The 20996-nt window shown below is 37.9% G+C and overlaps 1 protein-coding gene across 11 annotated transcripts in view; it reads left to right on the forward strand.

The window, feature by feature from the left end:
* LOC105227653 (protein O-mannosyl-transferase 2) overlaps positions 1–20996 on the forward strand; it is a 233343-nt gene that overhangs the window by 198521 nt on the left and 13826 nt on the right. Inside the window, exon 13 of one of the 11 annotated variants that reach the window (XR_007421879.1) lies at positions 18790–20703. The exons of 9 other annotated variants lie outside the window; for them this stretch is intronic. Coding sequence is in view for 1 of the 2 variants with exons in the window: in XM_049449963.1 (XP_049305920.1) it covers positions 18790–18797 (8 nt within the window). In the remaining variant the exon portion in view is untranslated. Of the gene's footprint in view, positions 1–18789; positions 20704–20996 lie in introns of those variants that run through there. One more of the 11 variants, XM_049449963.1, reaches the window with a different exon arrangement.

A 20996-nucleotide genomic window follows, 5' to 3' on the forward strand; every position in this document is an offset into this window, starting at 1 on the left:
ACCACATGGAGGAAGTAAGCCCATGCGAAAAAATCATAAAAGGCAAATATTACTCATTCTACTTGCCACATCATGCAGTAGTAAAGCCTGACAAAAAAACCACAAAGGTTAGAGTTATCTTCAATGCCTCAAGATCCACTAGCTCGGGGGATTCCCTAAATGATATTCTATTTACGGGACCCACACTCCAACCAAATTTAATGCTCCTCATATTAAATTGGCGTATATACAAATACGTATTCAATGGGGATGTCGAAATGATGTACCGACAAATGCTCGTACATAAAAATTATCAAGATTTTCAGCGGATTATTTTCCGAAAATCTGTCAATAGTCCACTAAGCGACTTTAAATTGAAAACAGTTACCTTTGGCGTAAACTGTGCCCCATATTTAGCCATTCGTACACCACACGAACTGGCAGAAGACACAAAGTCAGAATTTCCTCTGGCAACACAAGTCTTAAAAACGCAAACGTATGTAGACGATATCCTGTCTGGAAGCCACAGTCTTTCACAAGCACACGAGTCATTATGCCAGGAAATAAATGCCCTCACCACCGCAGGGTTTCCATTAAAAAAGATAACAGCTAATCACCCAAATATTTTAAAAAATATTCCAAAAGACCATTTGTTGGATACTAATTTCCTTATATTCAAAAAGGAAAGTACAAAAAAAACTCTAGGCATCCAATGAAATGCGATATCTGACAAGTTTTCATATACTACAGAGTCAATATCCGCATTATCCGCCCTAACAAAGAGACAAATTTTATCCTCGATGGCAAAACTTTTCGATGCCGCAGGATGGCTTTCGCCAATTGTGATACAAGCGAAAATTCTGACAAAAGAATTATGGCTAGACGGAATTGACTGGGACGAACAAGTGAAACATTTTCGCTTAGCAAAATGGTCCCAGTTCGCTAATAATTTTTTTTTTTTTTTTTTTTTGTTTCAATATCTTTTTTATTTATTGAATCTCCTTTTTGTTTTGAAAGCCTTACAATAAGTAATAAAATCTTAAACCTATTTAAAAACTAGACACGCTCAAGCAAGTGATTGAGCTGTTTTGGTGATACATTGCTCCTCAGTACGCGGGCATATCTCTTCTTTTAAGGCGTGTTTGATGGCAGGAATGTACCACATTAGCCAAAGGGTTTGGGTGATCACGGAGTTTAGATATATATTTAATTCTGCTGTCTTTTAAGAGCTTGATAACTTTAAAAAAAAAAAAACGCATAAAATTTGCAAAATCTCATCGGTTCTTTATTTGAAACGTTAGATTGGTTCATGACATTTACTTTTTGAAGATAATTTCATTTAAATGTTGACCGCGGCTGCGTCTTAGGTGGTCCATTCGGAAAGTCCAATTTTGGGCAACTTTTTCGAGCATTTCGGCCGGAATAGCCCGAATTTCTTCGGAAATGTTGTCTTCCAAAGCTGGAATAGTTGCTGGCTTATTTCTGTAGACTTTAGACTTGACGTAGCCCCACAAAAAATAGTCTAAAGGCGTTAAATCGCATGATCTTGGTGGCCAACTTACGGGTCCATTTCTTGAGATGAATTGTTGTCCGAAGTTTTCCCTCAAAATGGCCATAGAATCGCGAGCTGTGTGGCATGTAGCGCCATCTTGTTGAAACCACATGTCAACCAAGTTCAGTTCTTCCATTTTTGGCAACAAAAAGTTTGTTAGCATCGAACGATAGCGATCGCCATTCACCGTAACGTTGCGTCCAACAGCATCTTTGAAAAAATACGGTCCAATGATTCCACCAGCGTACAAACCACACCAAACAGTGCATTTTTCGGGATGCATGGGCAGTTCTTGAACGGCTTCTGGTTGCTCTTCACCCCAAATGCGGCAATTTTGCTTATTTACGTAGCCATTCAACCAGAAATGAGCCTCATCGCTGAACAAAATTTGTCCGAAACACATTTCGAACCGAACACTGATTTTGGTAATAAAATTCAATGATTTGCAAGCGTTGCTCGTTAGTAAGTCTATTCATGATGAAATGTCAAAGCATACTGAGCATCTTTCTCTTTGACACCATGTCTGAAATCCCACGTGATCTGTCAAATACTAATGCATGAAAATCCTAACCTCAAAAAAATCACCCTTTACTTCTTTCCTTACCACAGAAATACCAAGGTCTTTATGGATATTTTCGTTACGCATGTACCATGGTGAACACGTGATTAGTCTAAGCATTTTTGATTGGAACCTTTGTATTAGATCAATATTAGTTGCACAGGTCGTACCCCACAGTTGAATGCCTTACATCCAAATCGGCTTTATGACCGCATTATATAAGACCACTTTGTTGTCTAGGCTAAGTTTGGAGTTTTTATTTAAAAGCCAACTTAAACTTGCAGCTCTAATCTTCATACATATTATTCTACTAGATACGTGTTTTCTCCACGTGAGCCTTCTATATAGGTGAATACCAAGATATGTTACTTCGTTCGCTTGGGGTACTAAGATATTGTTTATTTTTACTGCCGGGCACATCTTTGGTCTTAGCGAGAATGTAATGTGCTTACACTTCTGTTCATTCACATTTATACGCCAGTTCGCTAGCCATTCTTCGACAGAACTTAAATGCTCCGCTAATACTCTTGATGCTAAAATGTGGCATTTGTTACGGCTCACTATTGCTGTATCGTCAGCAAAAGTTGAAGTTACATTTACATTACATTTTTAGCTGTTGGAAGATCTGCTGTATATATACTGTATAGTGTTGGGCCTAAAACACTGCCCTGGAGTACACCAGCCCTTATCTGATGTTCATCAGATATGAAATCTCCCACTTTTACCATAAATTTTCTATTTTTTAAATACGATTCCAATGTTTTATATAATTCTGAAGGTAGAATATTTTTTACCTTGTATAAAAGGCCCTCATGCCATACCTTATCAAACGCCTGAGCCACGTCTAGAAATATAGCTGAACAGTACTCTCTGTGCTCAAATGCTTTTCTTATTTCATTAGTAATTCTATTTACTTGCTCAATCGTGCCATGTTTTTCACGAAACCCAAATTGGTGCGTTGGTATTATATTATTTTCGTGGAGGACAGGAGTCATCTTTGATAGTAACAATTTTTCAAATATCTTAGAAAGACAGGGTAGAAGACTGATTGGTCTGTATGAAGACGGCTGTGTTAAGTCTTTCCCAGGTTTGTCTATCAAGATGATCTGCGACTTTTTCCATGAATTTGGATAGTGTCCGAGATTAAGAATTACATTGAAGAGCAAAGAGAGCACCTTTACGGCAATATTTGGTATCTCAATTAGCATTTTTGGGGTAATATTATCATGTCCTGGTGATTTTTTGGGGTTAAGTTCTTTTATTATTCTAGTAACTTCAGAAGTAGAAGTCCTAATAGACACATGTGAATCGTTTGCGGTATTGGGCAAGGTTGGCAATTGGGTTGAAATACCTTTTCTAGGTGATTTGCAAAGCAATTTGCCTTATCCTCATCACTACGTGCCCAATTACCATTCAACTGTCTTAGAGGCATGTTGGAATCTACAGGTGGCTTGAAAGACTTTTGTGCTCTCCAAAGAGAGTTTTGCTTGCGAGAATTTGGACACAGTTTCTTTACATAATTTTCAGTGTTGTGTTCCTCTTCGCGATTAAGCGCTTTTTTAACTTTTGTACAGCAGATTTCAGTTGAAGCAGAGTTGAAGGGGATCGATTTAACTGCCATTCCCGCCTAGCTCGCCTTTTCTCATTTACAAGTTTCTCTATTTCATTATTGGTGATCTTTCTAAAACCTACTGGTTTGTTGTTTCTTTTTGGTGTTGCCAATACAGCTGCATTAGTTATTACTTCATTAATTTCTCTTATATTTTCATTAATGTCTCTTCCTGTATTTATTTTGCAATCAATATTGATGTGGGTGCTGATATACTATCTATATTTCAACCAGTTAGTTTTATGTGATGTTAGAGAAACTTTCGGCTCAAATATCATGGGCTGTTCGTATAACTTTATTAGTACAGGAGAATGATCAGATGATAAGCTAATAATTTGAACGACATCTCGCCGATACAAATTCCACGGTGGGTAAACTATTCCCCCGAATACAAAGTGGAACTACACGGCTTCTGCGACGCCTCTGGAAAGGCATGTTGTCCCACTATATATGTGCGTACACAAAGCGATGTCGCAACTACAAGTCACCTGCTAGCGGCAAAAGCAAAAGGCGCTGACTATCCTGCTGATCTAGGTACAAGAGGAATCAAACCTCTGCGTCTCGCCACCTCCACCCTCTGGTGGAATGGCCTCCGATGGTTAATATAATCTCCTGATTCTTGGCCACAATCGTCCATGCGCAACATAATTGCCCCAGAAACTCGAAAAATTGACACTTATCATGCACCACTGGATGACACTGACATCCTTGAACGATTTTCATCGTTCCCCCGAGCCCTATATGCTCAAGTTTTTAGAGCAGCTTAAACTTAAAGGGAAAGGAGCAACTTATTTCCATTGCGATGCATTGACGTACCAAGACTTACAAAATGCAAAGGTCGCTCGTATCGCATTAACCCAAACGCGCTACTTCAGCCGCGATATAGCATTACTAAGAGAATCGAAGCCGATTAATAAAAAGAGCTCACTCTTAGTATTAAATCTATCTCTAGACACGAAAGGTCTGCTTCGTGCGAATGGTCGGCTTCAAGCCTAACAAATAATGAAGGCCACCCTATAATTATACCTAAGAGGTGTTCGTTTGCCACCTTATTCATCGCATATATCCACATACAAATGCTTCATGCCGAACATCGCCTCATGCAACATATGGTTCGCCAAGAGTTGTATGTACCCGACTGAAGCCCCAAATAAAGAAGTGCATTTTCATGTGTAAAATCTGCACTATGCATAAGCACCGATCGCAGATTATGACAGCACTTCATCCTGAACGTAGCAATTTTGCGCTGTCTTTCACCACTACACCACGACTTTGCTGGGCCTTTTATGATAAAGGCATCCATGCTAAGGTCTCCTACCCTCATGAAAGGCTATGTGGCTGTTTTTGTCTGTTTCACGACAAAAGCAGTACACCTTGAGCTACGTACGAATCTGACGACGGAGGCTTTTTTCGCGGCTTTTGCTCTCTTTGTCGGACGACGTGGCTTTCCATCAAAAATAATAAACGATAATGAACATTTATCGGAGCACAACGATCTACAGAAAAACAGTTTGTAGATTTCATGAAACAAGTCTCACCTGACAATGTCTAAAAATACGCTCCGCAAGTTATCAATTGGCAGTTCATTGCCCCAAGCGCTCTTTATATGGGCGGTTTATGGGAATAAGCTGTAAAAAACTCCAAAACTCATTTCGAGAAGCTAGCTGGCAACTATAAATTCAATTATGAAGAGTTCACGACACTCTTAACTAGAAGTGAAGCCGTTCTTAACTCACGGTCTTACGCTGCACGCTCGCAAGATCCCTCAGACTGTACGGCCCTCACGCCAGTGCATTTTCTTAAAGGAGCGCCCATTCTGGCCACACCTGGGCCAGGCGTAGAGTCGCTTTCCTTGTTAAACCGTTAGGAAAGAATTAAAATTCTCCATCATGACTTCAGTCGCCGATGGATAGATGATTATTTAAAGGACCTCCACAGAAGGTACCGATGGAAAATCACAGAAAATGCGCCTAAGCTTGGAGATTGTGTCTTAATCAATGACGATTGTCTCTTCCCTTCCGAATGGCGGCTTGGCCGCATAGAGAAGCTCTACTACGGCTCCGACGGTCATATTCGCATAGTCGATCTTCGTACACAATCGGGAACGCTAACCAGATCGCTCGTTAAATTATGCTTTTTGCCAATCGTAGATACAATCGAAACGTAACCGCAACTAATAAACAAAGAAATGAAAAAATATAATAATAAACTCATCCACTAGAAATAAATTCCCACCAAAAAAAGGGTCGATGATGAAGGCGTGCTGTGTCGCCGACGACATCGGTTGTCACACTGTGACATCTTCAAGGGGTGACACCCTTGCAACTCCAGCAGATCGCACAGGCACACGGCAATTGCCTGAATTGCCTGGCACCTAGCCACCCATCTCACGCGCGAATGCACGACCGGGTACCAGTGCCAGGTATGCATGCGGTACCATCACACGATGCTGCACCGCACCGCTGAACCCGACGTCGGGCGTCATCATGCCCCTCGCAGTCGTATTGCCAGCCGACGGCCCCCGCGACCGCAAACGCGAAAGCCGGCATTACCATTGGAGGAGTCCCGGAGTACACAAGTACACAAACCAACAACCATCACACTGCCCCCATACCAAAGCGAGAAAGGGAACCGACGAGGAGATCCAGTTCAGTTGGTTATCGACATCAGCTGCGATCGGTGCATTTCGCAAATCTCTCACGCCGCAGAGATAACAATTTTATAAGTTTTTCCATTTTCGGGAATTTTCCTTTTTTTCATCAAACCCTATTGGGTATATACCGTCCCGCAAAATTATTATCAATGTGTGATCTTTAAAGGCTTTAATAAAACGCGTGAACAAACAAGTACATCTTTTCAATTTTTCATTTCTTGATTTACGGGAAATTTGCGGTGAGCTAAAAAGTGAGTGCGGGATAAATCCACTTACTTCTATTAATACTAACTAGTATGTTTACTTATTACTAGTTGATAGTTTGTTTAGATACAGATTCTATTTGTTTAGGTTAGTTTACAGATATATTTTTTGCTTGGATACATTTTCTTTGTTAAGTAAGGTTGTAAGGTTGTTGTGGTATTCAAACTCAATGTTGTTTTGACACTTGTTTGTTTAAGATTGTTTGCTGTAGTGATAGTGCATTTCAATTGTTCCAACTCAAGTTTGTTTTGATGCATTCTGTTTACTGAAAAAAAGGTTGCTTTTATGTTTGTTACTAATATAAGAAATACGTTCCATAACGCGCTCATAGAAGCCACCTTTGGTCACATCGTCCTTCTCTTATGTCGGGCGTGGTCGCAAATCAGCGATATGTGGAAGAACATCGCTATGATGCGGATTGTGGCTAGACGTTCATTCACCGGAGTGAATAATAGTATGCGGCAACGGAATCTCTCTCCCACCACGAATCCTACACCAAACTTGCGCTCCTGTATATGGTCACTGTAGTAAATGCCACAAGAACCTACTCGACTCAATCCTTGTCCCGTCCATCGCATTTCTTGGACGGCGGTGATGTCAGCCTTCACATTAACGAGGACATCAATCAGCTGGGCAGCGGCACCTTCCCAATTAAGGTACCGGACATTCTTTTTGACCGTTATTTACGGGCGGTTTTTACGTGGCGGGACCCAAACCCAGGGCACAACCCTATGTAGGGTATGTTTCGCCTTTTTATGGATTACTACCATATTCATAACATTAGTAACTACTCTTATAGGCAACATCTACATCTGTTCCTCTGTTCCAGATATTGAGTAATCGAAAAAGTCTTTTCGTATTGCCAATCAAACTTTAATTTATTATTTTTATATTTATACTAATAAATAAATAAACAAAGATGTACCATTTTGGTAGACCACATTTTGCTATGTTTTCGCTAGAATCACTATTCCATCAGTGTAAATCGAAAATCGAAATTTCCAGAACAGATTCCAGCGAACCATTGTTACTTTCTTTCAACTTCCCCGAATTTATTATATTTTTTTTTTTGTTAAATAAAGCTTAAAATCTCACCTTTCCAACACCATATGGTATGATACAATGTGATTGGTAGCACTGGAGATATACGACTGCAACGAGATCTATTGACAAAATGCGAAAATTCTTTTTCGACTATCCAATATATACACATATTCACCGCTAAACCACATAATGTTTAGGAAAACATATCGCAGACTGATTGCAAAAGTTGTGGTCTCTCGAACTGGCTGCTTTTTCCGGTAAAAAATTAATAATAGTTCTCAGATTCACTTATTCGTTATCTGGGGGTTAATTAAGTTATTATCCGATTTTGACAATTTTTAGACGAAAGATGGTATACCATAAAGGCACAGTCAGTCAAAGGAAATTGGAATGAAAATGGTGAAATGAGTTCTAACATATAGGATTGCACTTAAAAACCTTCCTTATCCATTTTTATATAGGATTAAAAAACGTTTCTACCATCGATACCTTTATTTAATAATTATATATCGATTTGACTTATTTTCACACTGTAAAATAAAATCCAAGAGGAAAATGATTGCAGCGAGTTTAGTTAATATACCTTTCGTATATTGTGGATGTATATTAATCTATTAGGCGCGGGGCTATGCTCATTTTTCATAAAAGTTTCAACCACATAAATTACCGTGTCTCCTCCACTAAATAGTACCTCAGTTTTTGTGATATCAATCTGAAATTTTGCACACGTTGTTTTCTTCCTTGCTGCTCATTCAACGGAAATGGCCAAATTTGTTTGTTTTATTTTAAAGAAAAGTGCTGCTTTTTCATGAGTGAAAGTGTCAAAGTGTGCTCATCAATTTATATTAATATATGTAGTGCAAACCAAGCTTTGGAAAATCGCTGGTAGATTCACCGGAGGTCCTTAACATCGTGACACCACGTGGCACATCAATTCAATACAAATTATATGCATTAATATCTAAAAATCATAAATAATTTATGACATAAACATAAATTTTTAAAACGATAACAAAAAATGATACCCAATTAAAAAAATAATCATTGAATTTTCGAGCTAACATTCTCCTTTGGACATCTAAAGTGGCTATCAGCTGCTTCCGCCACACAGCAAATCAACTGTCTACGCAGAGTTGCAGGTGGCCAGGGACACTACATTATCTGCACTTACAATCGGTAAGTTTGTATGAAAGCTATATGCTATAGTAATCCGTTCTGAGGAATTTTTTTAGCGATTATATTGTTACCTTTAGCAGTAATCCATGCCAAATTTCGTGAAGATACCACGTCAAATGCGAAAGTTTTCCACACAAGCCCTTGATTCCGATCTTTCGGTTTGTATGGCAGCTATATGTTATATTGAGCCAATCTGCACAATTTCTTCTGATATTACATTATTTCTATAAACAAGAACTCATAACGAATTTCGTGAAGATATATCGTCAAATGTGAAAGTTTTCCATACAAGAACTTGATTCCGATCAATCGGTTTGAATGGCAGCTATATGCTATATTTAACCGATCTGAACAATTTCTTCGGAGATTACATTTTTGCTTAAAAAAATAATCTATACCAAATTTGGTGAGTATATCTTGTTAAATGTGAAAATTTTCTATACCAGAACTTGATTCCGATCGTTCAGTTTGTATGGCAGCTATATGCTATAGTTAACTGATCTGAACTACATTGTTGCCTTAGAAAATAATCTTTACCAAATTTTGTTAATATATCTTGCCAAATGTGAAAGTTTTCCATAAAAGAACTTGATTCCGATCGTTCAGTTTATATGGCAGCTATATGTTATAGTGGTCCGATATCGACAGTTCCGACAAATAGCTTCTTGAGGAGAAAATGACGTTTGCAAAATTTCAAAAGGATATCTTAAAAACTGAGGGACTTGTTCGTATATATACAGACAGACGAACATGGCTAAATCGACTCAGCTCGACATACTGATCATGTTACAAACTTCGTGACAAACTTATTATACTCTGTTCAGGGTATAGTAAATGGCAGCTATGTTAAATGTTACACAACAAACAAGTTTAGATCATTCCCATTCAAAAATGTGGAAATTGGGTGTCACTTGAATTAACTGAAAAACAAATTGAAAACCGAAAAAACACTTGAGAAATTTTGCTTCAAAAACACGAAAAAATCAATATTGCATGGAATTGTTATTGGCGACGAAAAATGGATTTATTTTAAGAATCCTAAATGGAACAGATCAGTTCGGTAAGAAGACAATGTTCAGTGTTTGATGGGATCAGAGGGGTGTGGTATATCACGAGCTTGTAAAAGCTGGTAAAACTGTTCACATTAATCACTACAGATAACAAACGATCAATTATAATCATGCTTTCATTGAAAAATGACCATAATGATCCAGAAGGCACGGCAAAGTAATTTTGTTTTACGACTGTGCACCTGCACTCAAAGCAAAATCGGTTGAGAATATGACCACAATACTTGACTGGGTATTCACCAGACTTGACCACTTCCTATTACCATATACAACTTCGATTCTTACACAGAAGTTGAAAATTTATTGCATGATTGGTTTGATTCAAAAGACTAACATTTCTACATATACGAGGTGCTTTCCAAAGTAAACAGGACTCTTTGAATCTAGCGCCCCCTGGGGGCTATTTCATTACAATTCATAGATTGGAATTGAAGTTATTGCCTTTTAGTAAGTATGTTTGTATTAAATGACAAAAATCAGCCGAAATCATCATTAAAATTCATGGAAATAGAAATGAACATCTCCAAACATCAATTTGTCGCATTTTGACCGAATATTTGGGCTTACGAAAGGTGTGTGCACGGTTTGTTCCGCACAAATTGACTGACGACCAAAAATTGCTCAGATCGATCGACGCTTGTAACCGATTATTTGACCATAAATCACATTTTAACCATTAACTACTTCCAATATATAAATGATATGGTACCGTGCGACTTCTTCCTTTCGGAAAAATGCATTTGCCTATGAAAGGAAAGCGTTATGCAGACGTAGAGGCCATTCAAAAGGCGTGCACCGACATACTGGCGGTCATACCGTCCAACGAGCTAAAACACTCGTTCAACATGCTTTTTAGCCGTGCAAAAAGCTGTATTGAAGTAGAAGTAGACTATTTTGAATAAAACCATTGGTTCTGTTTTTATGTATATAAAATATGTTAAAATATATAGCACTAAGCATTCAATAATTTCTGTTATTCTAGCAAACCTTATTATAGATATTAATGGTTTACTGAACATGAACGGAGTTGTCTAAATCTACATAGGTATTAACCCCAAACCCCTAACATATGAATTTTTATTTCTGATTGACGTTCTGCACGTCAACGTAATACTACATATACTTATATTAAATTCGGTTAAGTTTATGTCAGATACATATGTACATACATAGTATGTATTTCATTTGAGGGTGCTTTTGATATAGTAGGTTGTCAAAGAAGTCTTGCGGTATTTGGCGCTGAAATCGCGTAGTTCTAGTTTTATTCGCCACATCGGGTCATGCTATACCTTTTTGGAAAGCTCATTTCACGCGCTAACACGCTAATTGATTGTCGTTTCTTTCAAGTCGTTTGTGAGTTATAGCGTCGCAAACATGGAGCAAAATAAAGAGAAAATACGGCATATTTTACAGTACTACTACGATAAAGGCAAAAATGCATCTCAAGTCGCCAATAAAATTTGTGCAGTTTATGGACCCAATACAGTTTCCATTTCCACCGCACAACGATGGTTTCAACGTTTTCGTTCTGGTGTAGAGGTGATCGAAGATGCGCCACGCTCCGGAAGCCCTGTCGTCGAAAATTGCGATAAAACCGCTGAATTGGTCGAAAGAGACCGGCATAGTAGCAGCCTCGCTCGCTCGGTTAAGAGCTGGGCATGAGTCATCAAAAATTCATTTCAATTTCAATAAAAATAAAAAAATTCAATAAAAATACCGCAAGACTTTTTTGACAACCCAATATAATTAGCGGGAAGTAAAATATAGTTATAAAAGTGAGTCAATGACCTACATAGCTTAAAAAAATACTAAATTTGATTGCAATTCATTCACGATTTTGTTAAATAATGAATATTGAATTCTTTCGCAATATTTTTTAATATGAAGTTTTGTCAACCCTTCCATGGGTTTCTCCGGCTTTAACTCTAGCAAAGTTACCGAATTAAATCCTTCATTGTTGTTTTGATATAAAGTTGTATAAACATCACATCTTTGAAACTTTCAAATGGCGAAAATAAAAGTTAGGCCTTCCTTACTTGTTACTTGTGTTACTAAGTTAAAAAAAATTAGGCAACTGATGTAGGTTTTCTTGAATTTTGGTTTTATCTGATGAATAACAAAAAAAGATGTAGTAATAGTAGGAGAGCCCAAGAGGGGATTTTTGCAGTTACTTAAGCGTGTCAGAAAACTATATGGGGAGAAACATTGCACCTTTTTATGTACCCCTACCAAATATGACCCCTAATATGGGGGCGTGCGTTGGGGGGGGGGCTCGTCAGATTAGAGAAAAAAATCGATCCTTCGGGAAACTCGAGCGCGTAAGATTAAGAGATGGTAAGTTAAATGCATGGAGACGAGTGTATATTTAAATATTCTGACAGTTTGAGGGTGGCTTAGAGAAATAGCAGGGTGACAAATCTGTAAAAAAAACGTCACCTTGAAATACTCGAGCGCGATAGATTTTTTTTTTCATTTTAAAGGTAATTCTGTTAGAATCACGAAAATCATATAATCTGACAATTTCCGTGGGGCGATACAGGTAAATTGTCGACAAAAGGTCAAGCGTACTGATCACCATAGCGTGGTTGTTGTTAGTAGAGATATCTACTCCTAGCACTTTCATAATAGGGGCTGTTGATACAATAGACGAGTAAGTGTTAATGTAATAGATTATTTATTATATTGTATTAAATTGTGATGTTGAAAAAAAATTATTCCTTTCAATTCTTATAATAAAAAAAATGTTCTGATTATATTAACGTTTGAATAATTCTATTTAAAAAATATATGAGAATATATAAATATTATATTATAAATAAATAAATAAATATATATACGTATATATATATCTTAATATATAAAAATCACATGTCACGTTGTTTGTTTGCGATGGACTCCTAAACAACTGAACCGATTTTAATGAAATTTTTAACACTGTGTGCAGTTTGGTCCAACTTGAAAGATAGGATAGTTTATAACTCTCCTTATAGTCGCATTATTTATTTATTGCAAATTATTTGTTTATTATTAGCAAAGAGCTATCCACCAGTTGGTGGCGCTAACAGCGGTATTGAGTGCGGTATGTTACAGTAGATGGCGCTACAAACATTAAAAACATTAAATGAAAATGCGTTGTTTGAAGTTTATATTATTTGTGGTAAAGTTATACGAGTCTATGACTTCATAAAAAAAATAAAAATTGGGCGGGGCGAAGTTCGCCGGGTCAGCTAGTATATATATAAATTATACTATATTTATATATTTATTTACATATTACATCCTGTATCAAAAACAAGAACCAAACAGAATTCTTCCACTTTTAAATCGTCAGATTAACGACATGCCTCTATATAATTGTTAGATTATCTTTTGGGAAGACTCTGACATCAAGTTCATCCCCCTGTATAAAAATCTGACGCGCTCAAGTATCTCAAGGTCACCTTTTTTTTACAAGTTTTAAAATCAATAAATGACTTTTGTCCACGTCGAAATTGTCAGAAATTGGAACGGTACACTTTTTAGAGGTTCATTAACATTCGCTTAGAAAATCTGACACGCTCGAATAACTTATTTTTTTTTTTTTAACCTGTTATTACGGCCTTCAACCCTGACTTGATTGTCAGATTAATATATATCGACTATCAGAAATACAATGCGCGTATAAGTTAACATAAGCTGCCCTTTGTCAACGATAAAGTCCGCGCATGGCCTGAGTCAGCGAATTCACATTCCCACGTTGACAGGTAAGGCACAGCGGTAGCGGCAAACTGCCAACGCAAGCGTCGGCGTCGTATCCGCTGCAATAACTCCACAACAACTGAGACAAGGTGCAGGTTTAAGACATTTAGAATGTAAGTTTAGTTTTAAACAGAGAACTCATCAGACAGGATGGTCTGATCAATAAAGCAATAATAACAAAAAACAAGACGGTTATTTGTAATTGGCGCCCAACTATATGGGAATAAAAGTAATTAAAGTTCGTTAAAAAATAGTAAAAACTATTCCGGAACGAAAATTAAAGTTCAATAAAAAATAGTAAAAACTATTCGGGAACAAAAATTAAAGTTCGATAAAAATAGTAAAAAACTATTCGGAAATAAAAAGCTCGATAAAAAATAGGAAAAAAACTATTCGGGAATAATTGTACGGACCATCAAGGAGGAGACGTCACAAAAAAAAGGAATCACGGACCAAAGGGGATAGAAAATTTCTACAAAAATTAAACAATAGAATTAAGATTTAAAAATATGTAAGTAGAGTGCAAAAAATATAGTATGTTGAATTGCTCTAATAAAAAAAAGTAGATAAAAAAGAAAACTTGTGTTAAATATAACTGTAAATCTTTGCACGAGTTTTTGAGAAATACATTTTGTGCAGGCCAGCTTATTGGTATCGGTTTCACTTCAAGCTCATGAGTGATCAGGACCTGGACAAAATATTTGAGAGACTTAACGGAATAGAAGTTAGTAAAAAACAGTGCAACAATAGGGATAATACTGAAAATTGGTGGACAAAATATAGAGTGGCAGACAAAAGACAAGAAATGGCGCTGGAACCAGACCAATTAAGGGCATTAGTGGAAAGTGCAGTTTGTAGTGCACTTGCCACTCAAAGAGAAAATTTCGAACAAAAGCTTGCAATTATTAATCAACGACTAAATGACGTTAAAATCGACACACCGAACATAGAAACATATAGGGAAACAGAAATTGTGCCCGGGATTAGATGTGAGGAGCCACTCGATATTGTAAAGTCCTTACCGGACTTCGACGGTAAGCAGGAGAATTATGTATCGTGGCGGCAGGCGGCACACACCGCCTACAAAGTTTTTGAGGATTATGAGGGTAGCAGCAAACATTATCAGGCTGTTGCCATCATTAGGAATAAAGTTAAAGGCCCGGCCGACATGGTTCTGGCCTCATTTAATACCGTTCTAAATTTTAAGGCCATAATTAATCGACTCGATTTTAGTTATTCCGACAAACGACCAATTTACTTGATCGAACAGGAGATGTCAACTCTCCGCCAAGGAAGTTTGTCACTACTACAATATTACGACGAGGTAGAGAAAAAGTTAACCCTTTTAACTAACAAAACGATAATGACTTACGAAAAATCAATTGCTGCATCACTGAACGAAAAATACAGAATGGATGCATTACGCGTATTTATTTCAGGGACTAAGAAACCCTAAAGATCTACCTTCGGCTCTAGCGTTAGCACAGGAGGTGGAATCTAACCATGAGCGATACCAGTTCGCAAGCACATATGCCAGGAGCCTGGAAGACAAATCCAATCTAGAGCAATCTAGGCAAAAAGGTACAAGTAGTAGATATCAGACGAATGACACGTATCTTGCGAAAAATACCCATTTTAACAGAACGCGGGACTTCAACAGCAGGACTCCGCCGAAACTAGAGCCAGTACAGCCAATGGATGTTGATACCTCGCAACGCTTCAGAGAACCTTCAGCACAACAGAAAAATAGTGGATACTCATCTCGATATCCTAATAATCAAAATCAAAAATACGGACAGACAGTGAAGAGACCAAGTAATGATTCTGCAAAATTCACAGGACCAAAACAACAACGGGTTAACTACCTGCCAAATGTAAATTCTACTTCTAATCAAGAAGATACGACGTATCATGAGGTAGCAAACTCAGAGGCCTCATCAATCGAAGACGACCTTACTGAACCTAACCAGTTAAATTGTTTAGATAGGACTCCTTGCTACCGTTCATTGAAAGAACAGTTGCAGGGAGAAAACTAAAATTATTGATTGATACGGGGGCATTAAAGAACTATATAAAGCCTCTAAAAGTGCTTAAGCACATAGCACCTGCCGAAAATTCTTTCTTGGTAAAGTCAATCCATGGCTTTACTCACATTCAAGAAAAATGCACGGTAAACCTTTTGGACACAAACAGTACCTTTTTTATTCTCCCGTCTTTTTCAACGTTAGACGGAATAGTAGGTCTGGATTTGCTAACGCAAACAAACGCAACAATAGATCTAAAATCAAAAAGAATAATAACTAATAATGGCTCAGAAGAAATAAAGTTTTTAAAGTGTGCAAATGTGAATTTCACACGAGTAGAGGACATAGATGTCCCCGAGGTTGTAAAGGGCAAATTTCAGAAAGTGGTGAAAAATTTATTACGCGTTTTTTCTGATCCTAATGAGGCCCTACCATTTAACACAAATATTGTCGCCATTATTCGCACCGAAAGTGACGACCCGGTGTATTCTAAGCTATACCCTTATCCAATGGGTGTAGCGGAATTCGTGATTACTGAAATTCGCGATTTACTAAGAAATGGTATTATCCGACCGTCTAGGTCACCATACAACAACCCAATATGGGTTGTAGATAAAAAAGGAATGGACGCACAAGGCAATGTGAAGAAACGTCTTGTAATAGACTTCAGAAAATTAAACGAAAAAAACCATCGATGACAAATATCCCATCCCCAATGTAACCGTAATACTATCAAATCTAGGAAAGGCCAAGTATTTCACAACACTCGACCTGAAATCGGGCTTCCACCAAATAACTCTCGCAGAATCCGATAGGGAAAAGACCGCTTTCTCGGTAGGCAACGGAAAATACGAATTCTGCAGGCTTCCTTTTGGATTGAAGAATGCGCCCAGCATTTTTCAAAGGGCTATCGACGCCGTACTGAGAAAACAAATAGGAAAGTCCTGTTACGTTTACGTCGATGACGTTATTATCTTTTCAGAAACCGAAGAAAAACATGTCGAGCATATCGAGTGGGTGTTAAAGAGGTTACATGAAGCTAATATGAGAATTTCGCGCGAGAAATCACAATTTTTTAAGGAAAGCGTTGAATATTTAGACTTTGTTGTGTCTAGGGGAGGCATTAAAACGAGCCGCAGCAAAGTAGATGCTATACATAACTACGAGAAGCCCGCTACTCTTTTCAATGTCAGATCCTTTCTAGGTTTAGCAAGCTACTATCGTTGCTTTATTAAGGACTTTGCGGCAATAGCAAAGCCTTTAACAGATATTTTGAAAGGAGAAAACGGCAAGGTTAGCGCCACACAATCGAAAAAGATTAAAGTGGAATTAGACGAAAAACAATCACTTGCTTTTAACAAATTGAAGGAAGTCCTTACATCGGAGGATGTTATGTTACTCTACCCAGACTTCAGGAAGCCATTTGATCTAACGACAGACGCTTCATATTTGGGTATAGGGGCAGTACTGTCACAAGACAATAGGCCAATCACCTTTATTTCAAGGACTTTGAAAGATCGTGAGAAAAACTTTGCAACTAACGAACGCGAGTTACTTGCCATAGTCTGGGCCCTAAAAAGCCTTAGAGTCTATCTCTATGGCGTTAAAAATTTAAACATTTTTACAGACCATCAGCCACTTACGTTTGCGGTTTCAGACCGAAACCCAAATGCTAAAATTAAACACTGGAAAGCGTTTATCGACGAGCACAACACTAAAATTTTTTACAAACCGGGCAAGGAAAATCATGTTGCTGACGCGCTATCACGACAGAACATCCACGCTCTAGAAGAGGATGCCCAATCAGATTTGGCTACAGTCCACAGCGAAATGTCTGTACGATAGAAGGAACTGAAAAACCATTAAATTGCTTCCGAAACCAAATCGTTTTAGAAGAAGCAGACATTATTTTAAGACGGAATTTCATATACTTTGGCAATAAAACTCGTCATATAATTCAATTTACAAATAGGAAGCACCTTATTGAGGAGATAAAAATAGCTATAAACCCAAATGTGGTAAATGCCGTACATTGCGATCTACCAACATTGGGCAGCATACAACATGAATTGGTAAGGAGTTTTCCGTCAACAAAGTTTTGGCACTGCAAAAACATGGTGTCTGATATTGTCAACAAAAACGAGCAGAGGGAGATTGTTGTTGCTGAGCACAATCGAGCTCACAGAGCAGCCCAGGAGAATATTAAACAAATCCTCTGCGATTACTATTTCCCAAAGATGACAAATTTGGCGAATGAAGTTGTCGCGAATTGTAGGATCTGTGGTAAGGCCAAATACGACAGACACCCACGTAAGCAGGAACATGGTGTAACTCCAATCCCCTCCTATACCGGGGAAATGTTGCACATTGATATCTTTTCGACAGATAAAAAGTACTTTCTTACCTGTCTGGACAAATTCTCAAAATTTGCGGCGGTGCAGCCTATACCTTCTCGAACAATTGTGGATGTAAAGGTCCCAATCATTCAGTTAATGAATATATTTCCAAACACAAAAACAATTTATTGTGATAATGAAGCTTCTCTAAATTCTGAAACGATAACCACATTGTTGAGGAATAGTTTTGGTGTCGACATCGTAAACGCACCACCCCTTCATAGCACCTCGAACGGGCAGGTTGAACGCCTCCATAGTACACTTTTGGAGATAGCCAGATGTTTGAAACTGGACAGAAAAATTAACGAGACGACAGACCTCATATTAATGGCAACAACTAAATACAATCGAACGATTCACTCGGTGACCAATATGAAACCAATCGAAATACTTCACGCCAACCCACCCGAACTGAGGAATGAGATAACCATGAAAATAATGAAGGCTCAACAAGTACAAATGGATAGGAATAACCCCTTCAGACGGAATAGAGTATTCGACGTGGGGGAAAGAGTATTGGTAAAGACTAACATACGACTCGGAAATAAATGAACCCCTTTATATGTTGATGAGGAAGTTGAAGCAGACTTGGGAACCACGGTTCTCATAAAAGGGAGGGTGGTCCACAAGGACAACCTAAAGTAAGGGAAAATTCTTAGCATATTTTAGAATTCTTTAAATAGCATGGGGTAAATTATTTAAGCTTCTTTCACACTATCTTTCAGGATACTGATTGCGATACTTCTTATTCAAACGACGACGGCAAAATTGACCGACTATTCGACTTCCGACTACATACCGATTCAGGATGGTGACGCGACGATTTGGGAGGAATTTGGCTATCTAAGGCATACAACTAATCTTACAGTATACAAGGGAATAGTTGAGGAAACCAAAGGCTTAACAACGCAATTCCCTCTATCCCATATGAGAATGTTACTGGACGCAGGCATTGCACATATAAAGGTGCTTCTGACAACACTGGACATCCATCACAGGCAGGCTAGGAGCATTAACGTTTTGGGTACTGCCCTAAAGGTTATCGCAGGTACGCCTGACTTTGGCGATTTCGAAAACTTAAAGTTCCGACAACAGGAACTCGTAGACTCAGAGCGACATCAGGTAGAAGTAAACACAAGGATACAAGAAAAGATAAATGAACTGACGGAAACGGTTAACCACATCATTAAAAACTCAAAAGCTGGACAGATCGACACTGGTCACTTGTATGAAATGTTGCTTGCAAGAAATAGGATCATTATAAATGAAATTGAAACTTTAATTTCAACTACTACCCTTGCAAAGATAGGGATAATAAATCCCATGTTGTTAAACTCAAATGATATAAAAAACATTATTGAAATGCCCTCTACAAACACAACTATCACTGATTTAATGGAGGTATCATATATTAAGGTTCTATTAGACGGTAATCTTCTACATTTTATTATCAAATATCCCAAGCCAGTACTAGTCTGTAAGAGAATTATTATTTTTCCTGTCCAACACAATGGAACAATCCTGCACCTTGGGAATGACAACAATGTTGCCGATTGTCATAATCAAATTTTGGCGATTGGAAATTGCAGCGCAAGGCTCACATCAACGTTTTGCAAAAAATTACAACATCCAACGTGCGCGCAGCAGCTTCATTCTGGTAATGTTGCCCAATGCAGCACTCGCCCTAGCCACCTTGAACCAATTATGGTGGTCGATGATGGCATAATCATCATTAACGATAATACCGCTTTAGTCAAGACTACCGCAGACACCGAGAAGACCATAAAGGGAACTTATTTACTTTCCTTCGAAAATGAGATTAAAATTAATGGATCCTACTTCAAAAACATAAACGGCATGTTTAAAAAATTACCAGGATCAGCAACGACGGCGCTCCTCAATATCACCAGTCATCAAAAGATTTTGAGTCTTCCATACCTTCACAAGATAAGTATGGAAAACCTGCGTTTTATCGGGAAAATCGAAGGGAGGACTATGATGGGACCAACGATATCAGGTCTCACTAGCATTGTCATACTAATTACCTGTTACGGTCTAATCAAACTATACCGAGAGCGAAAAAGAAGACTCAAATACCAGAATCTTCAGAACGTCATAAACAATCTTAAGAAGTCCGTGGACGGCCTTCATTTAGAAGGGGAAGAGTTAACATAAGCTGCCCTTAGTCAACGATAAAGTCCGCGCGTGGCCTGAGTCAGCGAATCCACATTCTCACGCTGGCAGCTAGCAGTCAACATAAGCAGCACTTTGTCAACAACAAAGTCCGCGCGTGGCCTGAGTCAGCGAATTCACATTCCCACGTTGACAGGTAAGGCACAGCGGTAGCGGCAAACTGCCAACGCAAGCGTCGGCGTCGTATCCGCTGCAATAACTCCACAACAACTGAGACAAGGTGCAGGTTTAAGACATTTAGAATGTAAGTTTAGTTTTAAACAGAGAACTCATCAGACAGGATGGTCTGATCAATAAAGCAATAATAACAAAAAACAAGACGGTTATTTGTAATTGGCGCCCAACTATATGGGAATAAAAGTAATTAAAGTTCGTTAAAAAATAGTAAAAACTATTCCGGAACGAAAATTAAAGTTCAATAAAAAATAGTAAAAACTATTCGGGAACAAAAATTAAAGTTCGATAAAAATAGTAAAAAAACTATTCGGAAATAAAAAGCTCGATAAAAAATAGGAAAAAAACTATTCGGGAATAATTGTACGGACCATCAAGGAGGAGACGTCACAAAAAAAAGGAATCACGGACCAAAGGGGATAGAAAATTTCTACAAAAATTAAACAATAGAATTAAGATTTAAAAATATGTAAGTAGAGTGCAAAAAATATAGTATGTTGAATTGCTCTAATAAAAAAAAGTAGATAAAAAAGAAAACTTGTGTTAAATATAACTGTAAATCTTT

The sequence above is a fragment of the Bactrocera dorsalis genome, chromosome 2, assembly GCF_023373825.1.
Source record: "Bactrocera dorsalis isolate Fly_Bdor chromosome 2, ASM2337382v1, whole genome shotgun sequence".
Taxonomy (NCBI): domain Eukaryota; kingdom Metazoa; phylum Arthropoda; class Insecta; order Diptera; family Tephritidae; genus Bactrocera; species Bactrocera dorsalis.